Here is a 17,789-nt window from a genome sequence, read left to right on the forward strand (position 1 = left end):
AAACTCAGGACTGACTTCATAGCAATTAATTCAAAAGAAAATATTTAGTTTTCAATGGTAACAGGTAAACGGTGCTTTTCAGATTTTGATGAGGTCATATTCCCAGATGAGGGGCAAGAGAGAGATTTCTCTGTTGATTACATAGTATTCTCATAAGAAATATCTCAAAAGATGAATTCACAAATATCAGACCTGATCATTTCTTGTATTGTGTCTCTAAAATTGAATATGCATTTTTACAATATTCATTTTTGCTGCCCCCTATCTGTGTTAAATATTATTACACCTACAGTGTGTTATGATGTCATCAGAATCAGAATCAGAATCAGAAGACTTTTATTGCCATAGTCTGTGAACACAGTTCACAAACTAGGAACTTGATATGGTGAAAAAGTGCAACATAAACACACTGAATAAATACAAATACAAATAAGAGCATGCACAAAGTTAAAAAGATATGCTTAAAAAAATGAAATACTTAAAGGGAAAAAATATGTACAATAGCAGCATCAGAACAACAGTGCAAAGTGGCTTATTAAAGTGACCGGTGTTATAAAGTGTCCAGTTTAGTGCAGATATTATAGAGTGTTCATGAGACAAACAGCAGAGGGGAAGAAACTGTTCTTATGGCGAGAGGTTCTGGTCCCAATGGACCGTAGCCTCCTGCCAGAGGGAAGTCTGAAACCCACCAATAGTGACAGGAACCCATGAATAAAACCATTTCTTTCTGGATAATTATCTATTAGCAATGAAGGACTGGACATTATAACTAGTAATTAAAGTAGATCTGGATAACTGCAGATGGTTTTCGGCTCCTAGGAAAGGTCAAAGCAGTGCATAGCCTCAGTTAATGCTTCTGTTAATATGTTCCGGTGTCAGGGGGCGCTCTTGTTGAAGACCCCTCATCTCTGTCCTATAAGAAAACCACACTTCTTCATTTGATCTTACTGGAACAGCCCTGTCGTATGAAGAATAGGTGTCCATAAAGGCTCATGTTGACCTGTGTCTCATAGATTCAAATTGAAAGAAACCCATGAAATTTAAATGAACTTCCTTTCATTTAAATTCATAGTGTTGTTGGTTTCCTTTTGGGTCTAGTTGGAGTAAACTGGACAAAATACTAGCCATGTTTGACGTAGATGACAAATAACTCAAATTTGCTTATTAATCGATATAAACTTTAATATTTGGATAGAGGAAAAAAGGTAGAATCAAAAGGAAGACATGATGTAGATCCAGACCAAATTTTTGCACCACAGAAGTTCAGATTATATTTTTGTCTAGAATTGTTTGTTGTCATGTAATTCATTTTAAAATTCAAATCTGGCACATTTTTGAGTCACATACACAGGATAACACAGAACTTATTTCATTTCATCCTGGAGACGAGCAGGTGACACCACTTGACCAAGTTTCAATCTAGATCTGTGGAGAGGCAACCCCACTCACAAATGGAACGCATGTTTTAAGAGTGATTTCCAGCAATAAAAGCATCTGTAATTGATCTTCTTTACTGATCTTTAATACCATACTGTAAAGGAATAACATCCATAGTGACACTCCAGAAATCTTACACAGTGCCTTTAAATCACTACTTCTGACACCTTTCACTTTTGTTACTGTTTTCCACTGTGGGATACCCCTCATCACTTGCCCTATGACGAAGCCTCATTGACTTGGCCTTTCCTCCTCCATCTATCTCCATATATTCACGTCTTCATGAACTTCACGAAATGACGTTGGCTGTCATTTGAAATACTGCTCATAAGGTCTGATCACTGACCTCCTGTAGGCTGCACCGCATCTGATCATTTCCAGGATACGGCCCCCGAGTCGTGACTTGTGGGTTTGCTGTTGCAGTCCTGACGCAGTGTAGAGCAGTAGACCATCTCTCCGCCCCCCCCTCCACCGTCTCCACGCTCGCTCGCCCGCTCACTGGTGCTATCAGCTGTGAAATCTGAACAGACCGACCCCTCCTCTCTCATTCTCTCTCTCTCTATCTGAGTGTGCTGTGTGCAAAGCCGAGGCACAACTTTGGTTTAATCTAAAAGTAAATAAATGAACTTAAAAAGAGCTGGAGGGATAGGCGAGTTTGTATACAAGTTTGGAGAAATAAAACAAAAATTTGACTTTCTCCCACAACTTCTTCGCAGATCTGCTTTAACCGGTGCTGTTACCTGCTCGTCTCCATGGAGATATAGCAGTTTAATGCCATACTGTGGAATATTCCAAGGCACTATGAGAAAAAGCTGATGGCAGAACTTCCACTAGAAATGTTATATAGCATCTGCTCCCTTTTGTAACTTTTCAGGAGGAATGTATACCAACCACCTGCTTGTGTCCATGGGGATGTTATTGTTTTGCATGGACATAACACATCAGATCTGTGGAGCAGCAACCCCCCTAGTAAGAATACATATTGTTCAATATTTCTCAGCAATCATAGCACTCAATTAGATATGACAGAGATGGATATGCTTAACATCATACTGTGGAACATTATAGGCAAAACATCTGACAAGCAGGTGGTGGACCCTCCAACAGAAAAGTTGCATAGTGCACCTTTAATGACATGTCACACAAAACATAGTCATGCATCCAAACGTATTTTTTCATATTTCACTTTGTTGTAATCACAAGACGCAATACAGCAAAATGTGTATAATCAGTTCAAAGTTTCAAAACACAAAAGTCTGTTCTTCCTCCTGCTGTGCTCCCTGTGGGCTCGATCGTGTCCAGCCCTGCCTCCCACCCCTGCCTCACACCTCACACCTCACCTCTGCTCCGAGTTTGGGACTTTTCTGGTGCAATGTTTGAGTGATGTCCAGTGGAGAACTCTGTAACTGGAATCTGAGGCAATCTGAGTGCAATGGCCCCACAGTTCTACCACAGACCTGACACCAGCGCTGCCTGTCAACAGAACACAGGAAGGCCAGGTCTGTCATAGTTAAAACCAGTCAGGATGGATCCATTTCACATGAATCATTATCTAACTGGAATCTTATATATACACACCCATTTTTATATATATATATATATATATATATATATATATATATATATATATATATATATATATATATATATATATATATATATATATATATATATATATATATAATTATATATAATTAAACATAAATTGTACATAAATTGTATTTGCAGATATCAAGTTGGAACAGTTTTACTTTAATCAGACTGGCTTTTATTTTTCATTTAAATCTCATTTTTACTTAGTCTTTCCATTTGAAATAAAAATGCAAAGGGAATAGCAAAAAATGAAAAGTAGCACATTAAGACAATATAAGAAATGTTGAACTGTGAAATTCAAGTAGAACAAAATCTCTGTTTTTGTTTAGGAATATCAAATGTTTCCCCATTTATAAACTATAACATACTGGTAAGCAAATCCTCAAGACATTTAACAAATAGAAATGGTAAGGCGTACATTAAAGGGACAGTTCTGGTTTGGACCTGTACAAAGCAGCAGTGAATGCAATGGAAAAAGAATACTGAGGTTAGAGTTATCAATATTTGAACAAAAAAAGTTAAGATTGTGGAAGTGATGTGCTGTTATAAATGGGATGTAGGTTTTTTTTTGCTTTGAGTGAATCCATCGCTTGCTTTAATTTCCTGTTCCTATAAGAGTAAGGCTGAGCCATATGAACCACCATCACTCACTCTGCTCTGGCTAATGGCCAAACCTAAGGGAAGACACAAAGTAGGATAAAGTTAAATCACAATAAATAATACATAAAATACATCAACTGATTTTTAATGACATCAAAGAGGAAACTTAAGACAACGTACAAATGCTTTTCGACAATACCATGGTAAGATAATTAATGCGATTGTGTGGAAGTTAGATTTTATTTTTTAAATATGTTGACACTATGGTATAAGCAAGGACCTGCATTACTGTATAAGATAGACACCACTATTGAAACAAACACAAAACTCATTGAAAATTGCTCTTATGCTTATAGCTCCATGTGTGACCTCATCTTGTTATACTGCATGGTAACATGGGTTTAAATTTTTGGTCTCCGACAAAAACTAAATAAATGGCTTCATATAGTCCTTGGTTTTGTCCTGGTTTAAATATATAAACAAATAATCAAATAAAACAAGTTTACCCTCGCAGCAACTCCAACAAATTTCAAGTCATTCAGTTCAGATTGGTTCATGTTTTTAGTTCATGGTAAAGTTGGACGTGGTGGCATCATCAACTATACTATACTGTTAATATTAGCTTGTTCAAGTCACTCAGGTCAAACAATTGCCTGAAATAATAGTTCATTAATGAAGCAGCAATGATCGATCTGTATAAACATTGAAATGTAAAACACATGAGTAGCAGATATCAAATGCTATCGTCCCTCTTGTGTTTTCATCAGGGGGCAGTCAGTAGTCCCCTTTTAGTGCACTGTTGTCACCATGGATTCAAGTCTCCTTAAAGATGCACTCTGTAACTTTTCTGGTAGAGGGTCTGCCACCTCCTCGAGATGTTATTGCTCAACCTGGAATGTTCCACAGTATGGCATTAAACTTACCTATCTCCAGAGTCACAAGCAAGTGAGCTACAACAATAAAAAAAATCTATAATTGCACATAGGCATGATGATAAACATATTTTGGCTATGACTGGAATATTCCACTGTATGGCCTTAAACATCTCCATGGAAATCATGCACATGAAAAGTTACATTGTGCACCTTTACCCAATGTTCTCTTAAGACGTTTATGCAGCTAGATTACATTAACACTCGCCAACACTGTTGCACAGGCATTATCACCCCTCACTTTACCACAACAAAAACAACCTCTGCTTTACTCATTTATTTATGAGCCATAGAACGTTGCGTGTAAAGCTGCCATTAGCGTCTCTTAGGCACAGTGGGCGTCCTGTCTGAGCGCGGTGCGGACTCGGGACTCCAGCTGGTCGGCCCGTGGTCTGGAGAAGGGGTCCACAGCAAGCATGTCCAGCAGCAGAGCGCACACGTGAGGGCCGGGGGCTGGGGGCAGCGGGGGAGCCCTCTTGAACTTCATGGGGATGCACAGTGGGAAGTCCGGGTTCTCCGAAAGAGCCTCGCCCAGAGGCATGAGCCAGCGGCCTTTGCACGCATAAGCACCTGTGGGACACAAACACTCAATTAACTAAACAAGACTACAAGTTATATATAGTACCGTAATATTAGCCAATCTGGTACCCTTTATGCAAGAAAACAATCTACTGGCACCATCACCATTTAATAGATTTTTTTTTTTAACATGTTGTTCCTGCGAGTACACTAAAAGGCACACTGCATTTCAGCTATGTTACTTGTCCAGTAAAAGGTGCAACCTGCGTGTCTCACTGAAGACATTATTGGTTTGCATGGAAGGTTCCATAATATGGCATCAAATGTCTTATCAGGTTACAGGTAAGATCCGTGTAGAGGCAAGCCCACATACAGTTAGAAGTGTTTGAATAGATAGAGCAAGTTAGAGTTTAAAACCATACTGTGAAGCATTCCAGGCAATGCAATAACATCTCCATGGAGATAAGAGGAAGACCCCCATTAGAAAATGTACCTTTATTTTTAGTAATGGTTTTCTCAATTAAATCCCAATTTTGACTTGGTTCAGTCCAGGTTTAGTCTTGTGTATTGATTTTGACAGTAAAAAAGTGTATAAAAAGGTAATTACATTTGAATTGAACTTGCTCTACCAAAATATGATGAAATATTAAAAGTCAGAATGCCAGCTATTCTCACTGGCCTTGAACGCACCATATGCTGCTGGGTTGTCTGTGCAGCGACAGAACATGCGTCTAATCACATTCATGAGAACAACAGTGAGTGTAATACATGAAGGCAGGGGGCACACTGGACTGTCTAGCTGTGTGTGTGCTCTGAACAGTGGTTGTGATACAATATTAGTGTCAACTCTTGTCTGTTGCTTCATAACATTGCACATATGAAAATACACCAACCACTGAGTGCAAGCCACACAACAAACCCATGATGACAGACAGTTTGAACAATTAAATTAGAAAAGATCATTTCCAGGATCTACAAAACTAATTTAAGTTTAAAACACAACTGTGTGTAACTATACACAATTTTGCAAAGAGGTTATATGTTTTTTACAAAAAGGTGTCTTTCATAATACCCCCCTTTAATCATTGAGGAGCCAGGTTTAACTTGAGGAACAGTGCAGATAGCTGAGAACTGAAGTATTATAATTTAATACTCTCTTGATTCAACATTAAGAGAATTAAGATTGATGAAGTAAGAGCAATAAATTATCCCTGACTTGGCCAAAATGTTCCGATGATTATCTGAGTTATTAAAGCAACAGGTTAGGACAGTAGTTAAAAAAGTGAATCATTGTGTATCAGTTTAAGCCTTTTCAGTGGTAAGATTAAGAACTGTGTGTAAAAAACAAATACAATTCAAAACTTTATTATTTTTACCTGACTAATCATAATTTTAAGTGCATAACTTTTTTTTTTTGCGGAGTCTGCTACCTGCTTTCCTCGATTTCTTTGCTTAGAATGTTTCACTGTCTGGCTTTAAACTTTTATATCTCAACAGAGACAAATAAGTGACACCGTTTAACTAAGTTACAGGTCAGATCTGTGGAGAGGCAGATCCACCCACAGTAGGAATGCAGGTTCTCCAATGTATTTTTGAGCAATAAAAACCTGTAATAAAATAAATACAAGATGAACATGTTTAATGCCACACTATGAAACATTTCAGGCAAAGTAATAACATCTCCATGGAGACAAGCAGGTGGCAGACTTCCCAACATAAAAGTTACATGGTGAACTCTACTGAAAAATGTTAGTAAAAACCACCAGGTATTTGTTGGTATTTTGGCCGGTGAAAACCTGTAGAGTGAGACAAAGTCAGATGGAGAAGTTTCTTGTGTGAGGGGCAGGTAATAATTGAGCGTTTAAACCTCCTGTCTCGTCTGAGTGGATTGTGCCTGGTCCAATCAATGATCTTCTCCAAGACTTAGAAAAAGATAGTTAAAGAATAGAACAGCTCTTCATCCTTCTGTGAAAACCCTCTAGCCTACTCCTCCTCTTCCTCCTCCTCCACTTTCTTATTGACAAAGAGGATTGCTATGCTGCCTGCTGCCTGCTATATTCTATTTGGGCTTCGTGATATGAATTCTGCTGTCTGTTCATAAGAGTCTCAGTCTAATGGAGTTTATGTGGAGATTGAAAATGCCAGCAGGTTTGCATTGTGGGGCTTTTTGAAAATAAAATGGCCGAACGTTTCATTTGAGTGTGACAGTGGAGCAGAAAGCCTCAACTAGCCCCAACGCTCTCATTCATTCAAATGAGTATAGGGTCCGAGGCCACTTGGGTATTTGGGTTGGGAGACCAAAACAAATAAAAGACCATTGCTTCTGAAAATACTAATAGGAAACTAAGTAGGGTGTAATTGCAATAGGTCTGAAGGGGGAAGTAAAGGAAATGGCAAAGTTTGGGAGTTGGACAGTTGGTATATGCAGTCTCAATGACGTAGCATAAAAACAATGAGGTGATCAATACCTTAGAATTATTGTTAAAATGTTGTTTTAAAAGGGTAACAAATATTTAAATTTAGCTTTGTTTATCATTTTTAAAAAGCAAATTAAGACAGTGCCATACTAACTTCATTAGTAATTATAAAATGTCAACAAAACCTCTGTAATGCTAAACAAATCATTAGGTATAAGGCTTAACACCAGAATGCTTACAAAAATTTGCCTTCAAAATCTGCATGAAAAGCGAACATTAAGATTCCTGTTTGCTTTTGGGCTGTGTGGGCTTCATTACACTCCGTCAGCCTGTATTAAGACTGGCCTGGGCCTGTAATATCTGTATGAAATGTACACCACATAAATCACGCACTGACATTCAGATTTATGATTGCACTATCCCTTTGTTGATCAATCTATGATGTATGGTATGTGACATTTTTAATAAGCTGCTGCTAATTGTGCACTGGCGTCACCCACCTGTCCCACTGCAGTTTTTTTGTAATACCTAGTCTACATGTACATGGAAAATGAATTACTGTGGTAAAATGAGTGCTATACTATCTAGAAAAGTTAAAAAAAAGCATGAGAGTGTATAGCATCTTAGAGCTGCTGCAGCATCCAGGAAGTATGGAATAACGGAAGAAAGTATTTTAGGAACTGGGAAGTGATGCTTTAGAATTCAACTCTCACCTTTCTGATGTAAGAACAGTTCCTGGTTTGTTAATGGGATGCTGTATAGTTCCCAAAATACTTCACAACTTTCATCTAATAACATTATCTACTTTTTGTGTTCCAGAATGCATTGTATGTGAAGGTAAAGGGCAAATTTTTTTTTCAAAGATTACAAGAATTGGGGCTGTAAAATTAATGATGACAATTAAATCAAAATTCCAATTTAAATGGTTATAATTAGCTAATCTGCAAAGCTGCAGTTATTTCAGAGATAAATATCCGGTCTTCATGGGGTCTTCTGTAGCTCTGTAGTTTAGATCTTGTTCTAGTTGGCTCATATTCTTCCCAGAGATGTTAATGCTCCTTGTATGAATGGAATGTAGATTTTTCATTGTAAAATTTTCTGCCTAAAATTATTCAGCTCTGACAGTGGAATATTGTTATACCACATCTTAATAATATATATTTCTTTATTTCTATATTTGTGAGTCTACTAGTGTCTTACCCAGCTGTTCTTCTGTGGTGCCCTCCTCGAGAAAGGTGATTCTCTCCAGGACTGCCCAAAACATGACCCCCAGCGAGAAGATGTCTGCCTGGGCCGTGTATGACTGTCCGCCCCACACCTCTGGAGCCATGTAGAAGTCAGAGCCACAGGTGGAGGAGAAGTGCTGTCTGCAGAGATCCCCAGTCAACGAGCCCTCTGCCATCTTACTCAGCCCAAAGTCTGCCACCTACAGGACAGGGAGAGACTGGCTTTTGGGCAATTCGGGAGAACAGGAATACTGTACAATTAACTGAAAAAAATATGGTTTACTCAAAGTTGCATTTTGATTGATTCATGCATGTTTGAGCAGTCATATACTGCCCCGCATTTGAGGCTCAAGTTCTCAGAAATTGTTTTCACCTACCACCCTATCCCAGCCCACTGCTCTGTACTTAATGGCAATTGATCAAAAAAAAATTCCGACTCTGTAGCATTACTTGTAGGGTTAAAAATGTTGCATAGACATTTTTCAACAACACGTAACTGAAAATTTGTTGCTAGGCTAGCTACAGTGAAATGCCTCCATAAAGAGGTGGGTTTCTGAAGTTTTGAACAGGAAGTTTCTATTACTAAGCCATTTCCGATCAATATTGGAATTTACAAATGAACAAAATGTCAAAATCATGATTAGGCCTGTCACAAAAACAGATTTTGCAGTACCATATAGTTGTAGAAAATATATAAAATATTGAATGCCATTATACCACTGACACATTAACTGTAAACAGGATCCCACCCTAATAAAATATTGTACATAATTGTTAATGAACATGAGCCGCTATGAATAAATGAAACACTTGGGTCACAGAAGTTATTTTTTTTAAACCCTCTTAGGGACAAATCTTTAGAAAATATAAAAAGTACTACACTAGTGCAAAGAAAAAGTATCCACAATAAATATTGACTCTAAAATAATTGTTCCGTCTGTCATGTATTGAACGATAAGTCAATATAGTAATTATCATGACAGACCTGATCATGACCTGTGCATTTTAAAGTTTAATGGAAAGTACTAGAGCACATAATACGTCTTCTATAGGGGGAGTTAAAAAGTACACCATTTTCTATACTGGGGCAGCTATTCAAATGTCATGTGGTTGTTTAAATTGCAATGTAGAAGTTCCTAGTTCCTCTAAGGGAGCAGAGTACAGATTTGGTGGGTGTACATCTTGCCAAGGGATTTGCACACAATTATTGGCTTTGTCTATGAGGCTAGTCACATGGGACTGTCATGTCATTATATGCAGGATCTTATATGTCAAACATGAAAGAGTTGAGTCAGGAGGAGTGTTTGATGCTCCCTTAGGTATTGTGTAGTAGCTCAAGATGCACTGTAAGGAAGCTTCAATTATCAGTTCAAATACAAAAGCATTATTTTTAGACTCAAATACATATATTCTTCCTATAACCTTGAAAAATACTTGAAATTTTTCAGGCTTGTTGCAAAATGTAGTTTGTTTCATTGTAGGGGGTACCATTATTCACAATTAAGTTTAGTTAAGATTAGATCAATTTAAGTTTCTCCCTAGAATAATTTATAAAAATCACTTATTGTTTTGGCATTTTACTTCAACCCAGATCTTTTTATTTTCTTTTTTGACTAAAAGGCTATAATATGAAAAGGCATAATTTCCAATTCATCTTGTAAGCATTTTAATTATCAACATAATACTGCTGTTTGTATGTGCTCCTTTAAAAAAGCAGAATCATCACTATTGTGAGACTATTACCTTGTCAGAATCACTGAAATCAAAAAGTTGTTGGTTACAATGAAAACACATTTGGCAGCCTTTGCTTACCTTCACCACAGGCCCTTTGTCACTGACACACACTAGTACATTCGCGGGCTTTAGATCTCTGTGAGTGATCCCTAATCGGTGCAGGAAGGCAATAGCACTGGACAGCTGCAGTACTACACTGTGATTCTGTTCTTCATCTGGAGGTTTGGACAAGAGGAACTGGTTCAAGTCCCCCCCATCACAATACTCCATCACCAACCACAGAGCAAGGCATTTTAACTGGGTGCCCTGGGTCTCCTCTTCAGTTGCAGACCTCTTTCTTGCCCTTTTTGCTGGTCTTTGTGGAGTTATAGCATCACTTTTAGACTTATTCTGGGATGTATTGGTCCTATCTTGAAGTTTAGACGTAGAGTTTTTTCTTGTCCGTTGATTGTTTGACTGTGTGATATTACTTTGCTCTTGACTTTGTTTTGCTCCCACTACTGACCCCTTGAGGACGCTTTCTACTAAACATAATGGTAGTTTCCCTGGTCGTAGCGGCTTAAGACTTCTTGGTCCAGTCTGGAGCAGGCAGTTATGGAGTGCAATGACATTAGTGTGGTTTTTAGCAGTAGCTCTCATAGCCCATAGCTCCTGGAGGTATAGTTCGATGCATTCTGGGTTGCTGCAGGGTAGTCGTTTGATGGCCACTTTTTGCCCCGTTTTGGACATCTGCCCCTCGAAGACAACTCCATAGCTCCCTCGTCCAACTTCCCTCTCTAAAGTGTAAAGCTCCTCCATTTTTCACACGAGTCACAAAGCTATAAGATAAATAATACAGTAGTTAGCATTGGATTTCAAAGCAACAGCAGCAGCATCATCATCAACCTCATGTCTTACGATAAATGATAGCTCTCTGCATAAAACCTTAGATAAAACGACAACTGAAAATAATTTTACAACTTGTGAGGCCAGTGAAGTAAAAAACAATCAGTAAACGAACATACAAGCTTGCGTTATTACGGACCACGAAATTCAACATGGCGTTGTCTTGACGAAAATGTTAAAAGGAAGCGAAAAACTTCTACTCACGTCAACGTGTGCTCAGTAGGGCAACAGCCAGCAGCCTAAAGACACCACAACATAAGGGAAATGCAAACGGAAACGATTAAATAGAACAAAAAATACTAGTTGAAATAGGCATTATTTCAGATTTAACGGCATTTAATGTTGCTAAAGAACAACAAAACAGCAGCAGCGACAGACTTCCGTATCTAAATTTGGAACGTCCCGCTTTTGGCCTTACGCGCATTGTGATTGGCTGCCAAATCAAGACCGCGCTTGCTATTGGTTGTAATTTGATTCGAATTGTACAAGCCCCGCCTACCGATAAAGATAAACGACTTTTTAATTTTAAAAACATCATTATAACAGCACTAACCTGTAATTTTAAATTATTAGGAGTATATAATATTTTGCGGGTGCGATACTAACAAGAAAAATCTACGCACATTTAAATAGTAAAGTGTTACATAACAGGAGGGCGACTATGAGGACAGAAATAAGCTTTAAACCAGTAGGTGACGCAATTGCATCCGAATTGCAGCCAAAGTTTGGAAAGTTAACTTTATGACTGCTGTGGCGTACTCCACCAAAGTACACTGATTTCACTATATTTTCAGGTAAGCCTATAGCCTATATAAGCATAGTATAAAATGTGTTCTAACATTTGAGACCAAACCTTAAGACATATCTTTTCATGTAACAAATGTTGAAATTGTCAGAATATAAAATGGAGTACTCTGGTAGTAGCCTAATGTAGTGAGTGTAGAAGTAGCGGAGCAGATCAAAATGTATTGGATTTAATTTACTTTTGTGTTTGTTAAATTATGGTTTAGTTTAGTCCCATTTAGACTCCATCATTCAATTTAGACCTATATTTTGCCTCATTTTAAGCCACTGGATCTTCCCTGCAATGTGTGACCCGTAAAAAGGCTACCATTTAAGCAATGCTATATCCTCTATAGATGATAACAAGTGTAATGTACAGATGCATGTTTCTGTCAAAGAAAAAACAGAACCATTATCCACACACATCACATAAAAGAAGCATTATCTCAAAGCTTGGGTGATTATTTGATTCACAGTTTTTATCTTTAATGCCAATCATGAACGCTCCTCTTCATTACTGCAGGAGGATGGAGCCAGTCACACTCCAATCATTTTTATATTGACGCAAATGCCCTCTGTTCTATTATCATATCTCACTCTCTTTGACAGATTCCCAGATCTACAACACAGTACTGGGCATAATATAGCATAGGCCACTGACTGGGGAATTACTGGACACCATGTTTTGTGGGAACCTCACCAGGACAAGAGCATTTCAGGCTAGATGTTAATGTGTCTAATAAGAATGATAGTTTAATCACCTCTGTATTCTGCTAATTGTGTTTCAGTGGGGGCTTCACTGGCTAATTATGGAAGCTGCCAACAGGAGGGACAACAGTAATTATTTCCTTGATTGAGGTCAAAGCCCCTCCATTTAATCCAGAGGAGGTCTATCGTGAGCAGCGCAAAGAGAAAACAATATTGGAGGCGTTCGCAGCAGGTGACTGTACTAATGGAGATGTGTGTGCACTTAGCAGCTTTGTAGAAGGGAAATGATATTGTATGGCTTTCAAAGAAAATATAGGCAATTCAGTTACATGTTGTTGTTTTTTACTTCTCTAACCTTACATTGTAAGGTTAGAGAAGAAATTCTGAACAACTAAAGCACTTAACACTGCCATTGAAATAGAAATGAGAATATAGTTTAGAAACATTGATTAAAATGCAGATTTATTTGGGGATACATTTCTGTGATAAAGCTGCTTCCGTTTATGCCAGTTGCTCTAAAACTATTGACATTTTTTGTATTCAAGAAGCATTATTACATTTTTTTGTTCTATAATCATCAGCCATGCATTCATAAAGGCTTTAATATATTCTGGGAGCCTGAGTCTCTGTTTAATGAATTTGATCTCCACTCTGATGAGCACCAACTTTAGTGCTTTTATGAAAAGACTCAAGTGGCATTTCAGTGGATAAATAAATTAGAAAATGCTTTTCTGTTTTTTTAAAGTTACATTTGACTTAATGGTACACTTTGTAATTCTTTTGGTGGAGGGTCTGCCACCTTGTTTGGTAGATATTTTTGCTTACCCTGAAATGGTACGGCATGACATTTCAATTATCTACCTCTGTGGCGACAAACATGAAACCTCCAGGCCAAGTTAGGTATCAGGTCTATGGAGACATGAGCCCGCTTACAGAAAGATTGCATGCTTTTTATAGCAATAAAACACCTGTATGAATGAAATGCTAGAATGAATGAATGGTAATGGAACATTCCATGCAAGGAAAGACATAAATGGGCACTTTAGAAATCTGTCCCCGTACCTCAGGTTGTGAAACACTTTTCTCGACTCCATTTTGCAGTTGAACACTTTTATGTAATGTCATTGATTTACACTCAGCCCCCAAAAGCACTGCTGTTTGTCCCACTAAATGCTTACTCAGTGAAATCAAACTTTATGCACAGTTTTTGAGAGCTTGATGCTGCAGATTTCCAGAGCGCAGATTTGATTGATCTTTTATGCAAAAAATAATGGCAGGCAGTTTTAGGGGGAATAAAATGCCTTTTATTTATTGCTGTAAATAGTGATCACTTACGCATTGGCAGTGCAGTAGTTCCTTTTATTAGATCAGTGTTTCTCAAACTGTCTGACTGCCTCTGGTGTTACACAATGCCCCCTGGAGTTTGAGTATTTGTTCTATTTACCAACAAATGTATTAATGATTTTATCATCCTTCAGGTTAATCATTATTTAAAAACTACTATGTCCGTGGTTTAGTTTCTTTTTAGTCCAGGTTAAATCTAGTGGTAGATCTGGTGGTACTTGGTGTGTAAAATTTGAGAATCACTGTGTTGGAGTATGAGGATAACCTTACAAACATGTTGTGTATACATTTGTTTTTTAGATGCCAGTGAGGGGAATTGTGCCACAGTACACAGTCTATTTACCAGGCCCCCTAGGTATAGAATGTATTATGTAGTTATTCACTTAAAATGTTTTTCTTGCTTTCTCATTAAAAGTTCACTTCCATTTTTTTTCATGCAGACCATACAGACCAGTTATGACTATTCAGTGGATTTATACAGTATATGATTTAATTCAGTGTTGACCATCACTAGTAGGGCTGTAGCCCTTTAGTCAATTCATCAGTCAATATAATCATAGTTCACAATTTATTTTATCAGGATTATAATGAGTTAATATGGACCACAGCAGACAGGGGAAGGCGAGGAGTGAGTTTTGGGAGTGCCCTTTCACTTATGAAAAAATGATTTACTAGTCCTTCTCGGTATACATAGTAGTTTTTTACATGAGCTCCAATTAATTTTTAAAGCTTTTATGTTTGCCTCCCTAAACAGGAGTTACTCATTAGCTGTTCTGATGGTAATAGCACTGTGGACATAAAATGAAATTCTAATAAATAACAATAACAGTAAACTTTTAAGACCTTTTTAAGGATATGCATGACAATCCAGCGCTATAAGATACAAACTCAGATATAAGTTTGTGCCATTTTGTTTCAGATGAATAGTTTTATGTAATTGTAGAGCTAAGCATGGACCATACCATGATGCAGTCTATGGATCTATTCATCTGTCAATATTTATGTAACCAAGACGCATTCAATTATATTGTATCAGTTTGATGAGAGACAATGGGTAAGTTGTTAAGGATGACCAGTTTTGGCTGCATTTGATTGCATTTACACAGAATTTAGGTCTAATGGTCTAATCAATATACTTTTCAAGCTTTTAAACTTGTCCATAGACAACCAACTATTAGAGGGAAATCTGTATTCACAGTGAAATGGGCCATTTGTTGCCAGTTGTTTTCAAGAATGCTGATTGATTTTATGGTTAAACGCATTGCAAGGTTAAATTAAAACAAATTAAATTAAGCAATACATGTGTTATATGTGTACATGAGTTAAATTTTTGCTAACACATAAGATTAATAGGTAACATTTTATAGTAACTACACTTTAATTAGCCTTAATAAAGCATGTACAAATACTTAATTCATAATGGGCAAATAGTTTATTAAGAATTTCAGGCTTAAGTAGTTTAAAACTCTGAATCCCTCAAATAAGTAGTTACTACTTAGTCTTTGTTCATGCTTTCTTAAGGCTAATTAAGGTGTAGTTATTATAAACTGATACTGATAAAAATGAGGAAAACCTTTTTGTAATTAAATGTTTTATTTCTGACCCATTCTGGTGCAAAACTAGCACTGTGGTCTCCCATTACATCTCTGTGGACAGTAACAAAATGCACTGGCCAAAATTACAGTCCATCTTATCCTTAAAGTTAAAATGAAGGAAAATTGATTTAAAAAAGGCAAAGAATGATATTATATTATAATGATATATATTCTATCACGTTGAAGTATATGTGGGCCCACTAATATGTCCCTTAGACTGTCACAAAATCAGAGGCAATTTGAATCCTCTGACGTCTTTTGCTGCAAAATTTTTTTTTCACCTATTCAACACCGATAATGTTATTTCACATCATGCACAATATATATAATCAGCTGCACTTCAAACATATAGCATTTGTAAACAGCCTTAATTCGCCTCTTGTGAATTTACAGTCTCCATATTGAGCACACGTTCAATAGAACATCTTCTTCATGTCACCACGAGGACTGGCCGTCAATCTCCATGGCACACCTCCAGCACTTAAGAGCGCTCTAGTGTCACGGCGGTAATCAGACTTCTTTGTGTTTATGTAGGGCCCTATCACTGACAGACAGGCCTCTCCATAGCTGGCTGTTTCTCCCGCCCCTTATCTCCCCCCTCTGTCTCTCCATGTGTCTGCTCTCCAATTCAGTTTCACTATCTGACCCGCAGCAGGGACGCACGTCAGCACTAGCTTACAGGAGAAAGGAGGCTTCTGCAGGTTTAAGTGGGATCTTTAAATGTGTATTGTTAGCTAATTGTTACACGTCATTTTGGTCAGAATTTTAGCTCAGAAATAGTTGATAACGGTATTGTTGTGTCTGGATTAGATGTAATTTGTGTATGCTCTCACATCTCATATTACATACCTCTTTTCATGCAACATTACATCAAGAAACTACTCAGACATTTACAGGTTAGGTTTCTATGCTTTCCGGGGCATTATATTTAGTTTTTTGTTTGGTTTTTTTCCTAGGAAACTGATCCTAAACATAAACATAATTATTACAACCCTTAATTTAAACCTTAAGATAAATTAATCCATATCTTAACTTTAAACTATATTGTTCATCTAAAATTGAAAGATTTGTGGTCTCCTCAAACTAAACAGTTTTGTGAATACAGATGTGATGATGAATACCCACCCACACGCAAGAGTGTACATAGATACTGGAGCCAAGCAGTGTTTAATATCTTGCTTAAAGAATAAAACAATTTTCACTGATGGGAGGTAGGGCAGCACAATATAACACAATCGAATCAAAATTGCAATTTGAATTGCTGCAATTACCAAAATGCAAAGGCTGTAATTATTTTGATAATAGAATGTCCTCTACAAAGAACAAAAGATCCTGTAGAAAAATCTTAGTAGTAGTTAAGTTTATAGTTGAGATATCTACAAACATGCTCTAAAATGGATAGGATTCTTGGATCTGCTCTCAATTTTTTTATTCTTTGAACTCTGAACAGTTGTGTTTTCCTAAATTTGTAATGGGATGTGCCTTACTGTAACTGGAATGTAACTGTATATGGATAGTTTGATTTCACCAACCTGTACTGCACAATACTATACAAAAGGCATTGTATATTTCAATAGATAATTAGGTTACAACAGTTATAACACTATCTCCCAAACATCTTATCTTTTCCTGTTTCTGTTTTTCCAGCTCGGTGAAACATGAACTACTATCCCAATGGAGGCATCCAGGAAACTCCTAAAACAGATCCCGAACCCCACTCCACATGTGAAGGAGCAGCGACTTTTATAGTAGGTCCGTCAACCGTCACTTGTATATTAGAAAATTAACTGAGAGATTTGCATTTCGACTCAGCTCTTTCCTCACTGTAACATATCTGATGGGGAAAATACACTATAGCTGCAGGATTTTGGGGGAAACAAGTATTATGATTGCAATTATACTTATAATAATTGTATTAAAAATAGTATTCTGTTCAGAGTGCACATTATAAACAACCCCAGGAACATTAACATTTGAGAAAAGACTGAAATATGATAAATTAATACAAGAATCCCA

The 17,789-nt window shown here is 37.3% G+C and overlaps 1 protein-coding gene across 2 annotated transcripts; it reads right to left on the reverse strand.

The window, feature by feature from the left end:
* Nucleotides 1-3,186: 3,186 nt before the first annotated feature.
* Nucleotides 3,187-11,758, reverse strand: si:ch211-63o20.7 (Serine/threonine-protein kinase pdik1l-B-like). Of its 2 annotated transcripts, none has more exons than XM_055232164.1 (4): nucleotides 11,548-11,758; nucleotides 10,537-11,276; nucleotides 8,699-8,924; nucleotides 3,187-5,132 (listed from the first exon to the last, which is right to left on the reverse strand). In XM_055232164.1, the coding sequence occupies exons 2-4, from the start codon at nucleotides 11,254-11,256 to the stop codon at nucleotides 4,888-4,890; spliced, it is 1,191 nt and encodes a 396-aa protein (XP_055088139.1). In that variant the 5' UTR covers nucleotides 11,257-11,276; nucleotides 11,548-11,758; the 3' UTR covers nucleotides 3,187-4,887. The 2 variants fall into 2 exon arrangements, with proteins under 2 accessions (XP_055088139.1, XP_033846794.1); XM_033990903.2 differs by lacking the exon at nucleotides 11,548-11,758 and adding an exon at nucleotides 11,463-11,507 and having other exon boundaries at nucleotides 3,862-5,132.
* Between the last annotated feature and the right edge of the window lie 6,031 nt (nucleotides 11,759-17,789).

The sequence above is a fragment of the Periophthalmus magnuspinnatus genome, chromosome 24 (genome assembly GCF_009829125.3).
Source record: "Periophthalmus magnuspinnatus isolate fPerMag1 chromosome 24, fPerMag1.2.pri, whole genome shotgun sequence".
Lineage (NCBI taxonomy): Eukaryota > Metazoa > Chordata > Actinopteri > Gobiiformes > Gobiidae > Periophthalmus > Periophthalmus magnuspinnatus.